This window comes from Cibotium barometz, chromosome 46 (genome assembly GCF_041138505.1).
Source record: "Cibotium barometz isolate CiBa-2024 chromosome 46, ASM4113850v1, whole genome shotgun sequence".
NCBI lineage: Eukaryota > Viridiplantae > Streptophyta > Polypodiopsida > Cyatheales > Cibotiaceae > Cibotium > Cibotium barometz.
The window spans coordinates 2,681,585-2,706,316 of NC_141091.1; the positions used below are offsets into that span (position 1 = coordinate 2,681,585).

General features: G+C 45.8%; 1 protein-coding gene across 3 annotated transcripts in view; it reads right to left on the reverse strand.

Moving 5' to 3' along the window:
- The window catches only part of PANK2 (pantothenate kinase 2), a 186,611-nt gene that overhangs the window by 106,760 nt on the left and 55,119 nt on the right, over positions 1-24,732 (reverse strand). For all 3 annotated transcript variants that reach the window (XM_086783647.1, XM_086783648.1, XM_086783646.1), the window contains exons 3-11: positions 15,508-15,566; positions 15,280-15,396; positions 14,652-14,771; positions 14,415-14,509; positions 9,805-9,898; positions 9,506-9,637; positions 9,211-9,323; positions 8,795-8,987; positions 8,029-8,240 (exon numbers count right to left, since the gene is read on the reverse strand). In XM_086783647.1, the coding sequence (XP_086639773.1) occupies positions 8,029-8,240; positions 8,795-8,987; positions 9,211-9,323; positions 9,506-9,637; positions 9,805-9,898; positions 14,415-14,509; positions 14,652-14,771; positions 15,280-15,396; positions 15,508-15,566 (1,135 nt within the window). The remainder of the gene's footprint in view (positions 1-8,028; positions 8,241-8,794; positions 8,988-9,210; positions 9,324-9,505; positions 9,638-9,804; positions 9,899-14,414; positions 14,510-14,651; positions 14,772-15,279; positions 15,397-15,507; positions 15,567-24,732) is intronic.

Consider the following 24,732-nt stretch of genomic DNA (forward strand, 5'->3'; position numbering starts at 1 on the left):
TGTAATAGCATGAACCTGTGGTCGTCTAGATAAGGCATCCGCCACCACATTCTTTTTCCCTGGAGTGTGTAAAATCTGAAAATGAAACATTGAGAGGAAATTTGCCCATCTCATATGCTTCTCTGAGAGCTTACTTTGAGTCAAAAAGTATCTCAAACTTTGATGATCAGTTTTGACCATAAAATCAGCCCCTAAAAGATAGTGTTTCCAAATAGTAAGGGCATGAATTACAGCCAACAACTCCTTCTCATAAACCTGTAAGTGAAGCTCTGCATGTTGCAAGCGTCTGCTCTCATAGGCAATGGCATGTCCTTCTTGGTTCAAAACAGCCCCTATGCAGTCCCCACTTGCATCACATTCCACAACAAAAGGTTTGTGCAAATCCGGAATAATGAGTACCGGTCCCGAGATGATTGCACTCTTCAACTTTTGAAAGGCATCTCTCTCTTCTTGTGTCCATTTAAAGATTGCTTTCTTCTTCGTTAAGTCATGTAACGGAGCGGCAATAAAAGCAAAATGCTTGACGAACCTCCTGTAGTAAGCACATAAACCAAGGAAGCTCCTCACTTCATGGACTGATTTCAGCTCTGGCCATTCTTGCATGGTTTGTATTTTTGCGGGATCCATGCGCACACCATCCTTTGATACAATGTGACCAAGATAGTGAATTTCTGGGAGGAAGAATTCACTCTTTTTTGCATTTATGTAGAGCTGATTTTCCTTAAGCTCTTTAAACACAATAGCCAGGTGTTCACGATGTTGGGCTTCATTCTTTGAGAATACAATAATGTCATCAAAGAATATACCTGTGAACTTTCTATGCTTTCTGAACACCCTGTCCATCATCCTGTTGAAGGTAGCGGGGGCATTTGTAAGGCCAAAAGGCACCACCAAAAACTCATAAAGACCAAAGGCTGTCCTGAATGCAGTCTTGTGTACATCTTGAGGTGCCACTCTCACTTGATGATACCCACTCTTGAGGTCTATTCGGCTGAAACATGCCGAACCTTCAAGCTTGTCCAAGATGTCATCAATGCGCGGAATCGGAAACCGATTCTTGATGGTTATCTTATTGAGGGCACGGTAATCAACACACATCCTGTAAGTACCATCCTTCTTTTGAACAAGAAGTACCGGCGAGCAATATGGCGAGGAACTAGGCCGAATCAAACCCTTTTCCAAAAGTTCATTCACCTGTGCCATAATCTCTTCTTGTTGACTAGCACTCACCCTGTATGGTGGCCTATTAGGTGGAGAGCTACCGGGAATTAGATCTATGCAATGATCTTCCGGCCTCTCTGGTGGCAACCTTGCTGGCAAAGCATTTGCAAAACAATCTTTGAACTCATTCAAAAAGTTAAGCTTGTCTTGATCTAATGTACTAACATCAACACTAGAATGTTCAATGGTATCACGTACAAAAACCAAGTAAGAACAAGCTGATTTCTTTATTGCCTTATTAATTTGTACATGGCTTACAAGAGGTATGGTACTTCCAGTAGTACCAGCATCTATAGAGTGCTCACGGCCTCTATGTACAAAGCTGATTTTCTTCTCTTTGTAAGCCTTAACAGGCTCTAAACGGTGATGCCAGGGCATCCCCAACAAAACATCACAACCTGTAAGAGGAGCCACTAAAAAGCTCTCATAGTCAAGGTAGTCCTGTATATGTACACGGAGCTTACCAATGACCGGAGTTACATCAACCTGTTTGCCCTCAAAGGCGGCATCTGCATTCATTTGCATTCCCATGTCTTCCACATTAAGACCTATGGCGGCAGCCATCTGTACGGATATAAAGTTATCTGTGGAAGCATCATCAAAAAGAAACAAAGCGGGCTGATCCTTCAATTTGCCCCAAGCCTTGCATATGACTCTACTCTTGGGCTCATGCCCTGTATTACCCTGCACATCGGGTACAACATTCACAAGAGGCTTTTGCACATTAGGCTCAGCATTTTTAGGATTCTGTGGGCATTTAGGATATATATGATCTTTACTGCCACACTTAAAACATTTTCCAGCCTTCCTGTACTCTTCCAATTGCTGTTTTGAGAGCCCAAAATTGTGGCGTTTACCCCCCGGCTTCTTTTCGGAGTCATCCTTTGCGTCTCGGCCATCTTTGGGAGCATTCTTAGGTGGCTGTCCACCCTTTTTCTGGTCATAACCAGCCCTGAATTTGCTCTTGTTTTGACCTGCAAATGGCTTATTTGTGGGTGCTTTTATGTGCAAGTTCTCCGCAATCATGGCTGAGTGTATAAGCTCTTGTATGGTCTTATTTGGGTACACTCCCAAGCTTTGTTGGATGATGTGATGGAGCCCCGATTCAAACTTTCTCTTCTTCTCGTCCTCTCCAATCTTCATGAAGTGAGTAACCTTGAGAAGGACTTTCCAAAACTTTGCTATGTATGAAGCAACGGACTCTCCCTCATCTTGGGACAGCCAATCCCACTCCTTGCGTACATCCTTTGCAAAGTTTGGTGGTAAGAATTGATCATAAAACTGAATTTTGAAAGAAGACCAAGTTGGGGCAGCACTTCCATCAAGTATTTTTGCAAGCCACCAATCACTTGCCGTATCCTTGAGATGCATTCCCACATGCCTGAGCATAGACTTTTCCGAAAAGTCTTCATTGCAAAAAGCTATCTCAAACTGTCTAATGAAAGCAAGTGCTTTGGTAGAGTCCATCCGTCCCTGAAAGTTTTCAAACTTTACATCCTTGTCACCGGACTTGAACTCTCGAGGCTTCTTCCTTCTATATGCATCCCTAAGTACATCCTGTTCATCTGCATGATGATGATGCCGCGATGAAGATTCACGATCCCTCTTCATTCTCTCTTGAGTCACACTCTCCAAATGAGTGGAAAGCTCAACACGAGAACGGACATGTCTTCTTGGAGCAAAGCGGGAATGAGTAGAGGATCCCTCATCCTTACTCTTCTCTTGACCTGCATCAAGCCTAGCACCAGGGACTCTTGTCCTTTCAGCATTTGGCACTTGCTGTGCTCTTTCTGCTTGTTGTGCATCATGTGCATCACCATGGGCAGCCATGAGGGGTGGCTTCTTGAAAGCCAAACTACCATCTGCTTCAGTGTATACATCACCCTTAACCATTAGGTATGCAAGTGCAAGCTCTCGGGGTTTCTCAACATCCATTTCCTTTGCAATTGCTTCAAAAGTGACTTCATGGACCGAAGCCTTTGCCTTCGCAGCCAACACCCTTTGTACATCCGGGTCATTTTTCAATGACCTAAGCTCTTCGGTTTCAGCCCTATAGCGTCGCACTTGACGCCTCAAAGATTCCAAATCAGAATGCATAGTGTCATGAGTACCTGCATCTCCATAGACATCATTGCCTGCAGCATCTCTTGCATCCTTTGTACCATGAAATTCACGGTCCTGTGTGTTCTCCACACTGTCAGAAATGTGGCTGTCCATGACACTCAAATCAGGTCACCACTTATGATTCCAAGCCTCAGACCGTTTTCCAATGAGGGGAAAAATTGAGCTCTGATACCAATGTAACGGGAGGCGGGCGCGTGTATTGGAATCGTATAAATGTGAACAAGATTCTGAGCACTTAACACTTGAGCATTACAACCACAAAGCTGAAAATGACAGTACACCGCATAAAGGGGCCGATGATAGGCTGACCCCCCCCCCTTTAGGTTATATTACCAAAAGAGTCTGAAAGTACAAGTTTACGGGTGCCTGGGGATTCACCACCAGCCTGCACCTGATTCTACCAAATACATCATGTATGAATACATCTCAAACAAGAGAATCTGTAGGTACATCCGCCCTACACACAGGTACATCCGCCCTGCACAAGAGTATCACAATCCTCGCAGGTACTCCGCCCTGCACAGGATGTAAATGGATCTTTAGGTCCTGTTTCCACGCGAGAAACTGATCCAGAAACCTGTGTTCCCCGCGAACAAGTGTTTCCAATGCTTGCCCTAAGCACCTGTTACACCAGGAATCCTTGAGACACATCCATGCTCACATATTCCATTGCTGTCCGGCCTGTTTTATGCAATAACCAGTCCAAAACAGCAGCTTTCCATCGCGAGAAATCCACCTGTAAAGGGTCCTACAGCCCTGTGGAGGTCCCTAGAGCTGTCCTGTATTGTCCAAGTTGACTTTGGACACCTGTAACCAGCCCAAAACTCGCAATAACCAGAAAATACAGGTCTGAAATTTACCAACCAGCCCTTTAGAAGAGTGTGGGGATCATTATCCAAGCTTGTGTGAGTCCGGGAAGCAAGCAACCAGCCCTGTAGCAACTCCCAAAGCTTCAATCAGCTCTCCAATGTGTTGAATCATGAATAAAACAGCCCAAATGGCCTCTTGAAGGAGGCGCCTTTCTCCAGTGCCACCTATGGGGCTTGGTGGGTACACATAATGGCTGACAAGTGTCCCCATAAGGTGTCCAGGTAGGTGTCCAGCCCATAGTGCTCCATTTGTCCTGTTTGTATAAGTTTAGGTCCAACCAAATGGGAAATGGCCATAAGCTGTCCGGACTTCATTAATTTTGGTCCAACCAAATGCGAACGCATTATAAGTTGTCCGGCCACTTATTAATGAGTGTGGACCTGCAAACCAATAAACTTTAGTAGTAAATGAAATAAGCTGTAAATTGAGTGTGGACGCACTTACCACCTGCAAAACCCATAAGCCCACAGTTTTAGGCCCAAGCAGGAGTGCACACACGTGTCCACAAGGTGCCCGGGCGTCCCCGGTCCCTCGGGTTTCACAAGCCAAAATAACAAGCATTGTCCAGGCAGCAAGACAATGTCACGCAAAGTAAAATAAAGTTATGGCATGCATCATTTATGCATTGTGCACATGTAAACTTGGAGAACCACCTATCATCATTCTTGTACTTGAAAATATTCCGCCTGCCATCATAACACACCATGTGTGCATGGCCGGAATCCACACGGGCACCGCCCGAAAGTCCACAAATGTCCTGCCATGTCCTTGGACTCATATGCATCCACTCATATGATCCATACACATGCCCAGGTATAATACATACATGCATCCGCATGTTTCTAGGCCTGACACGCATCCGCATGTCCCTAGAATATAGGGATTTGTGACAAATACCATCACCCCCATCCTCAAAGCAAGAGATCCACTTGATCCTAATAACTACAGGACGATCATGATTGGCCACACAATGGCCAAACTCTATGGATCAGTGCTAGAGGCGGAGCTCGGTTCATTTGCAGAGAGCCAAGGATGCAAAGCCTCGGGACAGGCTGGCTTTCGGAGGAGCTACTCTACCCTTGACCACATCTTCACCCTCCGTGCCATCATCAAGGAGGGTAGAGCACGACATCAGAGGATTTACTGCTACTTTGTGGATTTCCGCAAAGCTTTTGATACTGTACGCCAAGCCCGCCTCCTACACCGTCTACAAGAGATCGGAGTCCCATCTGACATGGTTTGGAGCATCATCGCCGTCTCTGAGTCTATCACCGGACGAGTGAGAGTCCCAAGAGGTACATCACAGGAGATTTCCAACACTATTGGGGTGAAACAGGGCTGCCCTCTATCACCCACTCTTTTCGGCCTCTACATTGATGAGATTTCGAGCTTCATTGATGGATTAGGAGGGGCTGGTCCCACATTGGCAGGCATATTGATCCCCGTACTACTTTATGCAGATGACATCGTCCTCCTCTCAGACTCAGCCGAAGGGCTTCAGAGACAGTTGGATGCCTTACATGACTTTTGCACTCAACAGGACCTCTATGTTAACCATGGTAAAACCAAGGTAATGGTCTTCAATACCTCTCGCCCCTTCACATCCAGATTGAGCTTCACATATAGAGGGGATCCTATGGAGATTCTCATCCTATGTCTACCTTCGTGTCACTTCCAGTGGCCCACGCTTTACCATGGTTCCCGCAACACATGACAGAGTGACGCGGGGATATGCAGCCTTGAGCTTACTTGAGCGGCAGTGCTTCCAGGCACATTTCCAAGAGCCCAGGACGAAGGGCTGCCTTTTGGACACCCTCGTCACACCAGCCTTGATGTATGGAGCAAACTTCTCGGGGGCATATTTATCCGATGAGGATTGGCAGCGAGTTGAGAAGCCCCAGGTCATGTTCATTGCACACGTTTGCAGAGGACAGTCGATTATCTGTTAACCTTGGTAAAACCAAGGTGATCGTGTTTAACACCACAACACAGTGGGTTAGGAGGTCAGTACCCACCTTTACATATGGTCAGGAGACAGTGGAGTATACAGATGCATATACTACCTTGGTGTGGTTTTTAGTGGCCCACTATTTTCCTTGAGGAGAGCAGCGGAGACCAGATTGACCAGAGCTTGTGCAGCATTGGGGAGACTAGAGAGGATGTGTTCGCAGGTTCAGTTTCAGGAACCTCGAACAAACCTCTGGCTCTTTGACACTTTGGTCACTTCAGCCATGCTATATGGAGTGGAGATATGGGGACCCTCAGTGGATCACCACAGCCGAGCTGGTAGCACTGATGGATGGAGACGTATGGAGAGGCCCTTGGTTTCTATGATTTCCTGGATGATTAGGGCCAAGGCCTCCGTACCACATGATATTATCCGTGCAGAGATGGCTGCCCCCCCATTGGTAGTAGAGGCACTCACTCGATCAGTCTCCTTTATACATAGCACTTGGGCTCTCCCTAGAGACAAATATGCTCGCTTAGCCCTGGAGTCTTCACGACAGTTGGCATCACAGGGAGACGGATCATGTTGGTATGCACAGATGACAGCTTGGTTCCAACTGCATGGCTTTAGTATGGATAGGCTACCTCCATTTCAGTACTCCCTGGATGCACCCTCCCTCTCTCTCACACAGGCAGAGATTACCAGACTTATCAGGCAGGACTTGACTCAGCTGGACACTAGGAGGACATGGATACAGCCTACACACGAGCTTGGTACGAAGATGGCTTTCTATAGTTATCTTCTCCAACTCACGGAGGATGGGTTTGTGATTAGACCCAGCTACATGGATACTCATCTTTCTCATGGGGTACGGTGTGCTATTGGTCAGATGCGCACATCCTCACACCAGCTTGAGATTGAGACTGGCAGATTCAGAGGAGTACTAGCTGAGGCCAAGATTTGTAAGCTATGCCACATGGAGCCAGAGACAGAGTTACATTACATATGTCACTGTCCAGTATATTATGAGATACGAGGCCGTTTTCACTGCCTGTTTAGAGAGGGTTTCGGACCACTTTCTAGAGTCACGAGATACCAAGATCAGAGATGCCTCGGATTATACTTGCTGGAGCTGCGTAGACATAGAGAGGGTCTCTTGAGAGGGAGGGGATCAGAGAGGGAGAGACACCTACAGAGGCAGATTACAAACTTCTTTCGACCAGAGATTGAGCAGTCAGGCCAGCAGGCATTGCAGCTAGCCCCAGAGTATAGCCGCACCAGAGGTACACTAATTGATCGGGCTATAGAGCTGGGGCGGTCCAGGCGCCCCAAGATGAGAGGCCCATCTCGACACCGGCGGAGACTACAACAGAGGATCAGGACCATACTAGCACGGCATGGGAGACGTCCAGTCAGAGTACTCACCATGGAGGACATTGAGGATATCCGCCATCGACCGATGAGAGACATCTTTGGATAGTGATGTGTATGATGCTTACCTTTGTTGCTGGAGTTTTCCTCCCAGATGTTATCCATTAGGAGCTCCTAGTACCGTACTTTTCCTCATACTTGTTTCAGTTTCAGTTAGCTATTTAGTTCTTTTTTAGTTTTCTTACACAGACATTGTATCAGATCCACCAATTGTTGTAACCTTTTTGGTCTCATAGGTCATTTTGGCCTTCTGAAGACGTTAATATATCATTTCATTTCTCTCTCTCTCTCTCTCTCTCTCTCTCTCTCTCTCCAATTAACATCTTCTAGAACATGTCATCACTCCTCCCAAACTTCTCTCAAAAATAAATGAGACAATCCATGAAAACTATAATCAAGCAACCTTATCCAAGACAAAAGTGAGAACTACCCACCCCTTTGAATCTTTTAGAAGTGGAAACGGCTCTAATGATGGCATGAGGTGGAGCACACCAACATTGAGGGCCGCACTCGCATCAGATCGTAAGGAACCAGAGCGTGCGAGAGGACGCTCAAAACCACCAACACCTGTAGTGCCAGGAACAGCCATGGGGACAGGTGCTGTTATTTCAGTCCCCCTTTGAATAAACTTCTCCATCCAAGTAATCTGCAAAGTGAGAGGACTCTCTTCATTAAAGTTACAAAAACAATGCATTAAACCTTTTCAACCTGGCCAAACCATCAGAAAAATGAACGAGTTAAAATAGCAATTTGTTAAAACACGAGGTGCCACTTTTTTACTGCACATTCCTCTTGTTTCTGTTGTCCTGTCGTGTTAACCTCAGCTACATTGACACCAGGTAAAGATCCTCATCCATACCATTAAGGCCAGCCCTCCAAGCGTTAGTTTAACGCTAATCCAATGCCTGATCCAACAATCTTGATCCCCCGGTGGGAAACCCATTAAGGAACCTATGGCTCAGCTATATGAACTCAACTGAGAGTGTCCTTAACTTAAAATTACCTTACACTTGTTCATCAGTAAATAGCTGTTTAAAAGTATATCACAACCATTCACAATTCTGAGATACCCATTGACATGAGGATGGAATATATGTTTAGCCCTGAGTGTTCATTCTAAGGACCACCCAAAGACAAGAAGCATGTGCATGTTCACACACATATCAGAAGCAACCATGCTTAATCTGTAATCAAACCCACCTTCTCGTTTAGGTCTCGAATGGGTGGACCCTGGATTTCTCCACCTGCATATGGTGCCCCCATAGGAAATCTCTCCACAAAATGATGGGACGTGAAGTCTGCTAATCCATGCTTGTCATAACTCAAGAATGCTCCCAAAGCTCCCAAGAATCCCTCATGCCGTAGAAACATTGCTTGTGCTTCTCCCTTTGACCTGCTCATTGATTACCCAAGGCCACATAAGTTTATGTATTTTATATTCGACATGATTCGAAATAAACTAAAATTCAAATCATGGGTGATGTGGTTGCACAGAAAACCCATGCCAGATTTTAAAGAAGAGTGAGTTTACTAAGTTTCCATATACATGTACTCTACCAGCAAGTAGTTCTGAATATGAAAGAATGCATTGCACAAGGAAATTGAGTTGAACGTACCAGAACCCAACTGCAAAGGAAATTGTATCCATGGTGTATGCGTGTCCACGAATGAAAAACCCTCCAAAGAAGATGCGTTTTAGACCATACCGTAATGCATTTAGGTAAGCAATCTACACATCATCAAATATGTTTTTAAATTTTACAATAGGCGGGCAGGCAGATGTGGGTGCATGAATGTGGGTGGGGGTTTTTTTTTTGTTTTGCCGTTTTTTTTTTTTGGCCGCGTGCGCGCGCGCGCGGGGGGGGGGGGGGGGGGGGGGGGGTGGGCACGGTATAAATCTAAGTGAAGTACCTGTGCAATATTGTAAGAGATCATTCGTAGCAAAGAGAGCGCAATATCCTCCCGCTTATAATCCGAGAGATCTCTACTTCCTGAAGTCACCTTTCCAAAACTGGAGGCAATTGTTGAAGCAGAAAGACCTATCTGCCCATACCAAAAATAGTATATCAAAAAGGTATGAATAGAGCTTGTAACATGAGACTGAAGGCCTCAGTACTTACCATAAAGGAGCTTATTTATTATGGTTTTTAATTTCTCAAAGCAAAGACTTGTTTTTATGATGCTTGAGATAAGTTAGGTGAATAGTGGACCTTGCTGTAGTCAAGACCACCGTAGATATCCCCCACAAGCATGTCCACGGCACTATTATCACCTCTCTGGCTTAGCTCCAGTATCTCATCAAAACTGAAACAAAAGAGCCACACCAACATTTTCATCAACAAGCCAAACATGTCCGCGCAACTTCATTACAATGCCCCAACTTCCAAAGTGTAGATCAATAAAGCAACTAGAGAAGCCTTCACTGCCATGTTTATGGGTACAAATAGACAGGAAGAAGAAAGACTTCAAGGCACCAACATGGCTTGCAGTTCTTCCAGGTTACTGTATGACAGAAAGATCTACATGGATACCTCTCTCTCCAATGTGTCCTCATTACAACGATCTGGCTCTGAAAGCTAGCGAAAACTCCTCCCAAGTAGAGCCCTCTCTCCTAGATAAGCAACTCCTTCCCTTCTTCCTCTTTTACCTCTGAGTTTGTCAGTCAGTCGCCTCCTGTAACCCATGCATACATCAAAGAAAGGTAATGGCACACCCATTGCCAAAAAAGAATACTTTCCCTCCTCGAAATTGGCATGTAGAGGTTGAGAAGCTGGCCTTCAAATCACCGTCTTGCATTACAATCTACTATGAAAGAATCCACTGCAGCTATATCAAAAGGAACTGGGGGAATCTGACTTTTGCCTGTAAGTTGGCGATACCACTTGTCATTATAGCTTTTACTTGCCATTCTAGCTCATGAGAGTCCCAAATCTATAAATTGGAGCTCTCTCTCTCTTCATTTGAGCAGCCTCTCTTACTACAAACTAGCCTCTACTATGTTGGTTACTCACATTCTTACCAACAACACTTTATGGAAAGTCTTTACACTACTTCACTTTCCTCAACAAAAGGATACTCTATCTCTCTAGCTTTCCTATGGCGGTATTCTTGCTGTACCAACCATTATACTTGATGTACCAATCATTGTACTTGCTTTTGTACTTGCTATACCGCCACAGTACCTAGTGTACCCAACGAGAAAGTACTTGCTATACCAGCCCATGTAGCTACTTTGTCAGCTTTTGTACTTGTTGTACCAACTCTATTGGTGCTGGCCCGACCTGTTTTGGTTGCCCGTGGTGCCCGACATGTTCATAATGCTTGGGATGGTGCCTAAAGCTGTCTAGATTGTTCTATACCGGTTTTACACCTGTCCGAGTTTGTATTTCATCAATCTTCTGGATTTATGGTATATGTGGAAGTATTATTTGCTTCAGCTGAGTGTTTCTATCACATATGGCATCTTGAAGACCCATTGTGATGGGGAAGCATGTGTGTATGGTCAAATGATGGATGCTTATGGATAATCTGGCATCTCCCCTAGAGAGAGTAAGGTCCTAAAAGCTTGCACATGATATTTTTCTCCTTGGGTAATAAAATGCTCCAAAGAGGCGAGTCGGCCTATTCCGGCCTCTATGTGGTGTCAGATGTGCACATCTCTCCTTTACAGCTTTGTGGAATCAAGTGGCATATGTCAAGGTTGCGGCCAATTTAAGTGTTTAATTGCATTAATAGTCGAGTGTTTTGTGAAACACTTGCTCACTCGGAGTTACAACGACGTGTGCACCATGTGCATGCAATCCGACCCGCCTTGAAGCTTCCCCCACTAACCGGGGAGGATATGAATGATGTTAGTCCAAATGAGCGGATGGACTCTGCTAGAGGGGTGAGAGTACAAACGTCTCATTGCAACATGTCTGCACTATATTCTAGGCAACTATGCTCTGCTAATGATCTCCCATTTTGGACTGGTGCTTGCTTGGAGACCAGGGCTTTGCGGACCTATCATGGATGGAAACTCTACAATGAAAGATGGAGGGCTTGCCCATCTACTGCCTCCTCGTAGAGGAGAGCGGGGCTGGCCATAGTTACCTAGGCTACTTCCCCCCAAGTGATAGTGTGTTGTGTGGACTGCACTGTCATGTATAGGTGAAGGATCCTTTGCCAAACTTGTTGCGCTTTGGACGGTCCCAAAGGCAATGCCGCTGCCACTCCGAGGGGTGGCTCCATTGCACACATTCTGATGGCCGTCCTCTGGTGGGCAACTAAGTGCCAATAGCAATGTTGCAGTGGGCTAGCTGCTAGAGGAAGAGTGTGACTTTCCTGGGCAGATAGTTGTACCATAGATGCTTCCAAAAATCTCCGGTGAAGTGGGAGATGTCCTAGGAGGCCCAATGGCTTGCCACTTGAGAGGGTGCCATGATGCCATCTATCTCATGAATCTGGATCCTGCAATCCATCCTCATGGTGTAATGAAAAAAGGGGATGGCAAGGCTCTCCGAGAGCGGAATAAAGCATAGAGGTTCCCCGAATCCATCTGGCTGGTGCCGAGTCAGAGTTTTCAAGAAGTATAAACATATCAATTTCAGATCATGTTGCTTGTGCATGTTCTTGGAATTAGTACCTGATCCCTAAGGCCCGAGCTACCCAATTCCATCCGAGCCAAAGGCCAGAGGTGGGTAAGCACATCAGTGATACGCAAGTCATGTAGATGATGTGAAAGCTCTATAGCCTACCCCTGTATAGTGGAGGACACTGACTCCATGCTCCAGTCCATCCCCTATGCTGCACTCAATGGGAAGGAGAAGATCATCGTGCCACTCTCTAGGGTGGCCAGCTTGGAGTGGTATAACACGACACATGCGAATGGGAAGTAACATCTCCTCGAACATTCTAGCTCCGTCAACAGGGAGGCACAGGAACAAACTGTAATCAACTGGCTGCCCCAACACCCTGGTGGAGGCCGCCCAATGACTCGGGAGGGAGAGCCCGCACCGGGAAGGCAGCGATGGTCATCTCCACCGGCTCCAAAAAACAATGAATCAAACGGCAGACTGAGCTAGCTGGCTATCTCCGCTTTGGGTCTGGCGCAACCGGAGGGCGGCGGGAGTGCTCTGGCAAGGCAGGGCAGGGGGGGAGGGGGGAGCAAGGGGAGCTGATGGGGGGAACATCGGAGCAAATGACGGGGGAGGCATGGGGAGGGGGAGTTGGGGGAGGCTACGAGGCCAACCTGCAGAGGGTCAGCAATCCTCTCGGGAACCTAAAAACTTGGAGGGGGATCCCGACGAGGTAATGGTCTCCAGAAGAGGGGAGGGAGGTAGACAACTGGAGGCGGCCTCCTCAATTGCCGATGAGGACAAACTCTAACGAGGTGTCCCATCTAGCGGCAAATGAAACATTGGAGGTGTCCCATCTAGCGGCAAATGAAACATTGGCCTAGGAGGCCAAAGGAATCAACTCTCTGCAAAATCGGGTCCCCCCGCAGACTAGGAAGCAAAATGGTGTGAGGCACTGAGTGTGGGGAGGCAATGTAGATACGAAGGGATGGAATCCCAGCCGTCTATGCAAGAACCGAAGAGACGGTGGAGGGGGGATTTCATCACTCTACCTATCACCGGGAGGAGAGGAAGGTATTCCTTCCTTACACCTGGCAAGCAGACTGTCACAAGAAAGTCTCAGATGCTAGCCAAAGCGTCAGATCCCGGGTTGAAGCCATGCTGCCACCTCGCAAAGAAGGCATAGGCCGTATGGAGTGCGATGGGGCTCAACTGCGTGACTCTGTGCGAAGCTGCAGGTGAATCGAACTCGACCTGATAGTCCCCCCACAGACTAGGAAGCGAAATGGTGTGAGGCATTGAGTGTGGGGAGGCAATGCAGATACAAAGGGATGGAATCCCAGCCGTCTATGCAAGAACCGAAGAGACGGTGGAGGGGGGATTCCATCACTCTCCCGAAAGCACCACCTATCACCGGGAGGAGAGGAAGGTATTCCTTCCTTAGACCTGGCAAGCAGACTATCACAAGAAAGCCTCAGACGCTAGCCAAAGGATCGGATGCCGGGTTGAAGCCATGCTGTCACCTCGCAAAGAAGGCCTAGGCCATACGGAGTGCGATGGGGCTCAACTGCGTGACTCGGTGTGAAGCTGCAGGTGAATCTAACTCGACCTGATAGTAGCCACGCCCCAAGGGATAAATGTCAGTGATCATTCCAGACGCTCCAAGAGGGCTTTCCTGTAACAAATCCTGAATTGTCCGCGTGCCGGGCGGCTACTCACAATCTTGCATACCAAGGTGGAGGCTTCCAAAGAAGCGATGGTCATGGCAAGGAGCTGGAGATCCTCTTCAGAAAAGGAGAGGCAAGGTCGGTGGCCTCGGTCGGGGATGACGGAGCGGCTGCCATGGAGTCCTCCTGGGGATTCGAGGCCAAAAGTTGCCGAATCTTGCCTAAGAGACAAAAATAGCCCGGAGTAGCACCTGTGCTACAAAGATGAGGGAGGAGGGGAAAGACGGATGGAGAAGAAATCTTGAGTGGAGGGGAGCAGTGGAGGAGAGCTCAAAAAGGGGAGAATGGGCAGCGGACAGCACAATGGAGGAAAAACCGGAGGTGGGCGCAAGGAGGCCGTGCAGGCGGAGGGAGGGAGAGGTTCGAAAAGGTAAGCAGGCAGCCCAAAGGGAAGGCCGGGGGCAGTAGCGCAGGTGGAAGGAAGGAGGGGATGGGGCAGTGCAGAGCAGGCTGCGTAAGGCGCTAAGGGGGGGGAGGCACGGCAGGGGAGAACATGAGGGAAAACTCCGTGATTTGGTATCTGAGATGACTGTTTACCTTTTGCACTTTGTGAGAAGTCGACCGAGGCCCCAGAAAGTACCCCCTCCCACATTAGTGCCACTGACTCTTTGAAACTTTCCATCACCATCCACCTAGCCATAAAACATCCAACTTTCAAAACCCCATTCTTCATAACAAAGCCAGTGCAGGGTTTCCCTTAGTTTTGAAACCATGGGATTTTACTATTGCTCGTTGGGAGAAACTGCACAAGTTGGAAAGAAAGGAGTCTTTCACCTTGATCATGCTAACACCCGAGCCAATATTCACAAGAAGGTAAGGAAACATCTCATTGTGATCGATTTGAACAAACTTCTTCTGTCCCTCCATGTGTGTAAATGCTTCATCTCGAATAGCCTGGAGATTATCAGTATGCCAGAAACACATCATGTGATAAGAAGCATCATGTTCTCAAAAAATCAAACAGAAAAGCAAAAACGTGTCTTGGCCAATGATGGATGTCGTTAGAAGTAGGTAAAAAAATTCCAAACACAGTAGACTTCGACATGGTATCAAAAGCAGCGATTCAATTACAAAGCATTACAGAATATCTCAAGTGAATAAGTGAGGGATTCTAAAGTGAACGTCAGGGTGCTTCAGCATGACTGGCCTGTGTTTGCGCTTCTCAAACTTAAAAACAACAGGATACCTCACAGTCTAGAAGGTATGGTGCATTAGTTGCCTTCACTAGCCTGTAAAGAGGCACCATCATGGTGCACACGGTGTTGCATTGGCTCAATAAAGCATCAACACAAAGCTTTGCACTTCGAACTCTATGCATCTACTCTATTCATTAAAGTTTGCCATGACAGTAAAAACCAACTTACAAAAAGAAGGAGCCCCACTGAAACAAAAAAGCTCACACCTTCAATAAAAAATTTAATCCCGCAACAAGACAGTCCATTTCATCTTCCTTATCCAAGGTCAATCCAAGCTTCTCTTTCAGAAGATCAGCAAATTTAAATGCCCCACCACCTGTGGCCTAGTCAGATTAAAAAAACAGTTATGGTCACAAAAGCACTAATATGACACTTTCAGCCAAATCATTGTTATTAGAAATGTATGAGATCCAACCATTTCACGTGACATGTACCTTGATAGTTGGTCCTTCATATGAACCTTGACTCAGCTCTACCTTGTATGCATTCTGGCCTACACAATGAGCCTCTTGTCAAGCCACTCTCTCTCTCTCTCTCTCTCTTTTTGGGACAACTGCAGTAGCTCTAGTTTCCACCCGACATATGGGTGGAATTAGCAGTATACCACTTATCATGATTGTACATCTATAGCATGCTAGACAGTGATTGCATAGTGAGCTGCATATGACTAGGGGCTTAACTTTTGATTTCAGGTACTACACCGCACCATCTCCACTGGGTGGAATTAGCAGTATACCACTTATCATGATTGTACATCTATAGAATGCTAGACAGTGATTGCATAGTGAGCTACATATGACTAGGATTAGCTTTTCATTTCAGTTTTTCTTTCCATGATACTTAGGACATGGACTTGTTGTATACAGATTTGTCTCATAGGCCAATCTGGCCTTCCGTAGACGTTACTATATATTTTCTTTCTTCTTTCTTTTTCTCTCTCTCTCTCTCTTGTTGGGACAACTGCAGTAGCTCTAGTTTCCACCAGACATATGGGGGGCATGGTGGCTTTATATGAGGCAGTGATTAGAAAAATAAAGGCACCAGGGGGGCCCTCGGGGGATATTTGCAGAACTATCCAAAAACTTACTTTATGTCTCTAAGATGGCCCAGAAAGGCTATGGCTTATACTTCAATGATCAGATTTTGGAGATCATTCACAGAGATTCTCACACGATTATCGCTCGGGGTATACAAGAGGGTGGTCTCTACAAGATCACTAGTTTTGAGGAGGAACCCAACCTTGATCACTCTCATCTGTTCCAACTTTTAGCCTCCCATCACGCTCTTCTTACAGAGGAGGCTAGCCTGTCCCAGAAATCTTAGACATTTACAAAGTTCAAAGAACGGGTTGCTATGGTGAAGGCCGACACTAGCCTCAAAGTCGTCAAAGTGCACTCCGACAATGGTGATGTGTTTACTTCTCGAGCATTCACTAACTTTTGTACTTCCCACAACATACAGAGACAGTTTTCTACTTCCCACAGTCCTTCGCAGAACGGGGCAGTAGAACAGAAGAACAAGTCCGTGGTTGAGATGGATCATGGCTCCACCTCTTCTTTCTCATTCTCAGCTTCCTCAAAAGTTTTAGGCTAAAGCAGTTAACACTGCTTTGTACATCATCAACCGTTCCCCCACAAAGGCAGTCGATGGGAAGACTCTAGAGGAGGCATATTCTGGGACAAACCCATCAGTTTCTCATTTCCACGTCTTTGGATGTGATGCTCATGTTCATGTTCCCAATTCTCATCGAACGAAGTTTGACCCCAAATCCATCAAAATGATCTTCGAAAGCTACAGTGAACACTCAAAGCCTTCCAGCTTTGGGATCCCAACAAAGAGAAAGTTATATTATCTCGGGACGTGTGCTTTAATGAAACCCCGGAGACTTCTTGATCCCCGAAATCACCAGCAACACCTTCCTTGGTTCCACCCTCACCATTGGTTCTTACCTCTCCTCCACCTCCGCCGAGTACCTCTCTCCCTCCACAGTGCCTTTCTATGCTGCCCAACCGCTACGGGCCTAGCCGACTGGAGACTAACTATCATAAGGCTGTCGGCCACTATAAACGCTGGCCGACTGGTGTATGAATGCTCCAAATGTCTATTGGCTGGCCCACACTACTGTCTAGGGCTGTGAACAGCCCTTAGATAGGCTGATGAAGCCAAGGGCCGGCCCTTTAGCTAGCTCAATGCTTATGTTTATGAACCTAATGCATACCTACTACTAAGGCTAGACTTCTACATGATTTATCTAATGAATTCTCCAAGTAGGTTAAGACGACTGACTCTCGAACCTCTATGGCTCGGAGACTGACCAGAGTAGCTCGTGCATGACTATCCGTGGACTAAGGGCTCACAATGGGGTCACGGCGTACGACAAATGTTCCTATAAAAAAGGTACTATTTTTGTACAAAATGTTGCACTGATGATCATGCCAGTGTGTCACTGTGTACCCCAGTGCAAGGTGACACTTGGTGTGAGGTTAAACCACTTAGGTATCATGGTTAGCAAGTGCGGTGACTGTGGACAGTCGGGCTAGACCACTGCACGGCCATCAGTTGCTGCTCCAACAACTACAGAAAGTCTGATGCAGGCTCATACAAGAGATTGCATGTGCCCATTAGTTAAGCGCCCATGAAGAAACGCTAGAAACTGTCAAAAGACCCACATGGTCTATGAGACCAAAAGGGTTGTACAATTTATCCATGATGAATATTGAAGCATGCAAAAGAAAAAACTATGTGAAAATAGCTACATAAGCAAAAGTATCCATGTGATGCTACATGGTGATAATGTTTGGTCATACAATGATACCATCCTTTAGAATAGAATGCAAAGCAACCATAACATCTCTACTCTGTGATGGAAGCCTGCCATGTCATCAAAGGAGATCCTAGATCTATAGGTGCAGGCAAGTGGAGAGATGAGGCCTCTGAGATTTGGGGCGTCTAGCTCTCAGAAGGGATTGCACACGCTCAGTAGTAACACCCCGTATATGTGGTGCCTGAGGATCGCATGTCCAGGCCGTTGTGGACGTGGTTGGACATGATGTTGCTCTAGTTGTCGGGCCATGATAATCGGTGGCTCAACCAACAAAATATGTGATGGAGGTTTTGATGCCACCTTGTTGGCAATCTCTTGGCAGCTCTCTGCGAGGGCAAAGCTCAAGTAAATACATGCCTAAACATCTTTGCATGACCCGTGAGAGGGGGCCGAATCTATCTCGGAAGAGAATGAAATCTCCCTGGGATCTCATAGTAGGGTGGGCATTGAAACAAATAGTACTTTTTGTTCTCCACCTCAGTGGTGCATACTCTGCATATATGTAAGCCCAGAGGGGCGTACCATGACAAATTCAACCACGTGTCCAAGAGATAAAAGGAGAGAGAGAAGGGAATAGGGATCTTGCATAGTACAACACACTGAGCGGGACACAAGCCCCGTCCCCTTTCAAGAATTTATTCAGGAACAATCCACAGGCATGCTGGCCAGGATCAATACAATCCATATTCAAATCCAAATCCAATGATTCCAAGTCCAATGAATCCAAATCCAAACCTCAAATCCAAGCCAAAATCCAAGTCCAATTCCAAGTTCTAGTCCAAGTTCCAAATCCAAGCTTTAGTGCAAGTTCCAATCCAAGTTCTAGTCCAAGTTCCAAGTCCAAACTCCATGTCCAAATCCAAATCCAAGTTCAAGTCCAAGAATAACTCGCTCATCCCATGAGTAATCTCCATGACTCCTACAGCCTTGTCGATGAAGAAAACCATGTAAAAGCTCTTTCTGGCAAGGAAACTCATATAAAGCCTGTTTTAATGGTTTTTAGGTGATAAAATCCTCCAAAAAACAATTTTTGGAGCAGTTTTAGGGTTTTTGAACTTTTCAGTCCGTACGGCTGTACAGATCATACAGTCGTTTCATGCTTCTTTTATACTTGGGGAAGCCTTGCTTTTTGCCAAAAAGTGATACTTTTGCTTTGTTTTTGCTTTTTACTTTGCTTTTGGTCTTTTTAATAGTAAAATATTACTCAACTTTAGTCAAAAGTTCTTGTTTTGCTTTTCTAGCTTCAGGGCCTTGCTTTTTGGCCCTAGAGTTGCTTTTTGGAGAAGTGGCTTTTTGCTTTTTGGTTCGCCTCAATCTCCTCTTGCCAGTCATGCTCCTGGCTCGCGGTCAACCCAGTTTAACTTTTTGCTTTTCTTGCTTTTTGATCAAGACTGGTACTTTCTCTTGAACAAACATTATGGTCCTTGTCCCCATGCTTCCTTCCACCTGTCTAGTGTCCAAGCAAGGGTTCCATCATGTGAAATAAAGCTCAAAGGGCCAAATAGTTACATTCCCTCCCTCTTATATCGTCAACTGTGGAATACAAGTGTTCCAAGTACATCCATATGTTCCAAGTATATCCATGTGTTCCAAGTACATCAAGAACATCCATATGTTTCAAATATTTCCAGTACCATCCCTATCGGGTGAGCTTGTGCATTTGGTCTTTCCCCATATCTGTGGTGTCATTTGCTCATCTGGCAACATCTCTATGCGTTATCTTTGACCAATGTCTTTGTTCTTGATGGTACATCTTCATGGCCTGTCACATGTGTTAGATAAAATAAATGCATACTTACCTCATGCAAAAACTAGACAAAAGCTAGTCAACAAACAAGTATGCATCATTCACGTCTACGGGATATTCCAGGTACTCTCAGGTATTCTGGAGCCCAATGGACTATCACATGATGTAAATCCAAGCATTGTCCGCGCATCAAAAACAACACACAAAGTTAGAGAATTTCAAACATACACCAGTATGCAGTGCACAAGTAATGATCCTCCTGTTCGTGGATTGTCTAGTTTCGTGCTAAGCTATCTGGCTCCCAAGGGAAACCGCTCAAACTATCGCTCAAGGCCATCTGGTCACTAGGACCGCCACATTGTTTGCTCAAGGCTATCTAGTCACGGGGACTGCCCGAGAATTCACTCAAGGCCATCTGGTCACTAGGACCACCCAAGAATTTGCTCAAGGCCATCTGGTCACTAGGACCACCCGAGAATTCACTCAAGGCCATCTAATCACTAAGACCGCCCGAGAATTCATCAATAGTCATCTGGGCCATTTGGTCACATTGACCACCCGACTATGAAATCCAATACAGTCATATGGGCCATCTGGTCGAAATGACCGCCCGACTGCGAAGTCCAAGATATCTTGCATCGTTGCCGTCCAATGGGTCATCTCGCATCGTTGCTATCAATGGGTCATCTGGCCTCACTGCCTCCCATATTGTCAAATCCCCATAGGATCTCCTCGTGGAACGCTCCTGGTACATGACTCGAAAATAAACCAAACAAACAAGACGGGGGTGCAAGCTTGACTCACCTCCCAACCTCGACAGCCATGGACAAGCCACAAGACTTGGCTATCCCCACCGAGCCACGAGCTGAGCTAACTAGATGGACGTACCGACCAATCTCTACCTCGTGAAGTCCCATACCACCACAAAGCTGCCCTTGCGGGCCTCGAGACTGCTGCCGGCCTCGGCTGCATGAAGCAGGTGCACGTCTGCACTAGATCCAGGCTCCTGACCATAGAGCTCTCACAAAACTCTATATGACTAGTGACTAACCTTGGCCACCCTTTTATAGGCTCTTGTCGTTCACCAGGCGTCCACACTTGGGCGCCTGCCCGTCCATACTTGGGTGCTCGCCCGTTAGTCTATCGCTAACTCAGCTCGTCAATGAACCTACCTAGCTCCAAGCTTCCCCAACCTCGAAGCTAGGCTTGTGTGCATGTAGCACACGGTAGATACACACTGTGCACATGACATACTCCCCTTCCTCTAAGAGCTCACTCCTGAGCTCACTAGCTTAGAATAGTCCACCGCAGTCCTTTCTCAGCCTCAGGTGTGCAGCCCTTCCTCATGCCCTTGGGAAGTGTGCATAGGCTCAAGATCAGTTCATCAAGGTGTTTCTACAGCCGTGTACAGTTCAGCCAGGCTTTCGATCCTCCGAGATCTTGTGTTTGGCTTATCTACAGTCCACAGTCATTCTCTCTAAAGTAATAAAGCAAATACTATCTCGGTAACGGGATAGGGGGCCCTTCAGTGGGTAATTTGGTACCCAATCTGGTGTACATTTCTCATATATCTCTCTCTCATCTCTTTAAAGTTCGAAGTATTAAAATGCCAGGGTAATCTCTCTGAAGAGTAGTCAATGTCTCCCATGTAGCGTCCTCCTCAACACGATCCTTCCACTTGATCTTGTATTCCGTGATAAGCGTATTACGCAATTTTCTTTCACGAAATCCAAGAATCTTTTCAGGTTCGTGTGGAACAAATGTCATGTCCTCGACATCTATGATTTCTTGAGGAGTGACTAACTGGTCTGTTCCACCCAATACTTCCTTAAGTCTACTGACATGAAATACAGGATGAACTTTCACATGAGAAGGCAAATCCAATTCATATGCGACTGAACCAATCCGGCGTGTAATACGAAATGGTCCAAGGGATAATTTCGGAGATCGACTTGTCCGTAAAGTCTCGGAATCTTTCAGAACTCGCAAATACACCATCGTTCCTTAAGAGAACTCTCTGGGTGAACGATGTCTATTAGAATAAAATCTATCCCGGTCTTGAGCACTTCTAATAGATTCCTTTGCAACTTGTAACATTTCTTGCATATCTTACAAAAAATTACGTGCTGCATCATGCTGAAGTCCTAAGAATCCCACTGTAACAGGTGATCTAGGTTGAAAACCATACATAAGCATGAAAGGACTAAAACCTGTACTCGTATGCTTAGTATTGTTATATGCAAATTCTAACATAGGAAGATAATCCTCCCATGAACTCTATCTTTTAGATACATATGCTCGAAGCATATCCTCCAAAATCTGATTCACTCTTTCAGTCTAGCCTTCAGATTGAGGATGATCTGAGGAACTCAAATTCAAAGTTGTTTCCAACTTCTCAAAAACAAGTTTCCAAAAAACACTCGTAAACTTAGAGTCCCTATCACTGACTATGTCTTGCGGTAACCCGTTCAATCTAAACAATTGCTCGATAAACTGCCTTGCTAATTGCGTAGCTATAATGGTCTTCCGGGTGGGTAAAAATCTAGCCATTTTTATCAAGCGATCTACCACAACCCATTCACCTCTCTAATTCGACTAAGCGCATCTGCAACACTATTCATGGACCCTTTTCTATAACGAATCTCAAAATCAAAATCTTGCATTAATTCAGCCCATCGAGCTTTCCTTCCTCTCAAATCATCCGCATCACACACATACTTGATTGACTGATGATCAATCAATACCACAAACTTGGAGCCATATAAATAATGTCTCCAAACCTTGAGAGCATGAATCACAGCATAAAGCTCCTTCTCAAGGGTTGGCCAACGAGATTGAGTGTCGTCTAGCTTTTTACTTTCAAAAGCAACAGGTCTACCATCTTGAAATAGAGCAACCCCGACGGCATAATCACTGGCATAAGTTTCAAGAATATAAGGCCGACTAGGATCAGGTAATGCTAAGATAGGTGCTTTCTTGACTTTATCTTTCAAAAGTCTGAAGGCCATATCCAAATCGTTTTTCCAAGTGATAGGCTGATTTGACTTACGTCCACGACCTTTCAACAAGTCGGTCATCGGTAGTGTGAGCTGAGAGTACTCCCGCACAGATTTCCGAAGAAAAACAACAAAACCGAGAAAATAATGAAGTTATTTCACTGTTCGCGGTATAGGTCAGTCCAGAACCTTCTGAACTCGGTCATAGTCAATGCTCAATCCATCTCTGGTGATCTTGTGTCCCAAAAACTCACATTTACTTAATTTAGCATATAGTCGATTCTGTCTTAAAACAGTTAAGACAATCGTGAGGTATCTAACGTGATCCTCAAGAGTATGACTATATATCAAAATATCATCCAGGAACACAACCACAAATTTTTCCAAATGTTCACGAAAAAGATCGTTCATCATTTGCTAAAAAGTGGCTGGAGCATTGGTTAACCCAAAAGGTAATACGAGAAACTCGTAATGGCCATACCTAGTCCGAAAGGCGATTCTTTCGACATGCCTTTCATGAATACGTATCTGGTGATAGCCAGTACGTAAATCTATCTTCGTGAAATATTTCGCTCCTGCTAACCGGTCAATCAGGTCATCTGATCTAGGGAGAGGATAACGGTTCTTAATTGTCAGCTTGTACCAGGAGCGTTCCACGAGGAGATCCTATGGGGATTTGACACATATACAAATCTTGCTCCTTGGGCTATCGGGCATCGTTGCCACCCAACTAGAGCATGTCTAAGTAACCATTATAAGCGGAATAATGATCAATTCTAATCCAATATATATATATATATACAATGAAGAGAGCTAGAGGTACAATCCCTCCCTCTTGAATCTGTCTAGATCACGCAAGACATTGATATACCTATGTCACCAACCTGGACATTTCCCAGTCTGAAAGGGGTCTGGTGGACTCCAGGATGTTTAAATATTTGGAAAGTACAAGCTTTGGGAATGGGGGATTATCCTAGAATACAAAGGACCACACTCCTAAAATTTAGGAGAGTTGCTATTTTTGGCCCGACTCCGATGGAAATTCTGCTCGCGTCATTACATCTGGAATTGAGCAGATACCAAGAGTTGGCAAAGTGCCTATGACAGAATGTCTACCAGTTGGGATATTTTTAGAGATAAAGTTTATGGAAGGACCCATCTCTTAGATTGGGACATGTGGCAAGAAAGTGGACCAAAGTGAGACAAGTGGCCTGACACTTGTTAGAAAGTGGATCAAAGTGAGACAAGTGGCCTCACACTTGTCACTTCAGCTATTGTGTGGCTCTCCACTTGTCATTGTAGCCTTCACTTGCCATTTTAGCTCATGGGAGGCCCAAATCTATAAATTGGAGCCCTCTCTCTTCATTAATGGAGGCTCTCTTGCTACACACTAGCCTCTCTACCACCGTTACAGGCTGCCCTAATGATGGCTACTCTCTTTCTCTCTCTCTTGAAGGCTGCCCATGAAGAATACCGGCTGTTGGGGACTGTTTTGGAGGCTTCCATTGCGAAGAAATACTGAAGGCAAGGGTATTTAATCATTTAATATGATTTCTAGCCATTGTACTTGTTGCACCAGCATTTGTACTTGTTGTACCTGCTGTACCAGCCATTGTACCGGCTGTACCAGCCTCTGTACCTGCTGTACCAGCCACCGTACTGGCTGTACTAGCCATTGTACCTGTTGTACCAGCATTTGTACTTGCTGTACCAGCTGTACCAGCCACCGTACCTGCTGTACCAACCATTGTACCGGCTGTACCAGCCATTGTACCTGCTGCACCGGCTGAATGGAGAGTTGTACTTACTGTACCCTTTCTATTGCATGAAGACCCGTGGTTTTGGGGGAAGAATCAGTACCCACACGGAGGTACATGGATTATCTTGTTGGCTCGGCATTTCTACAGCCTATGTTCCGGCTTGGTAGCCTTGTGTTGGGCTGTGTTATGGCATTTGTATAGGGATAATCCGGCATCTCCCGTGCGGAGAGTAAGGCCCTCAACGCATGTACATGATGGGGGGTCGGCCCATTCCGGCCTCTATGCGGTGTCACACGTGCAAGCTCCATTTTCAGCATTTGTGGATGTTTTGT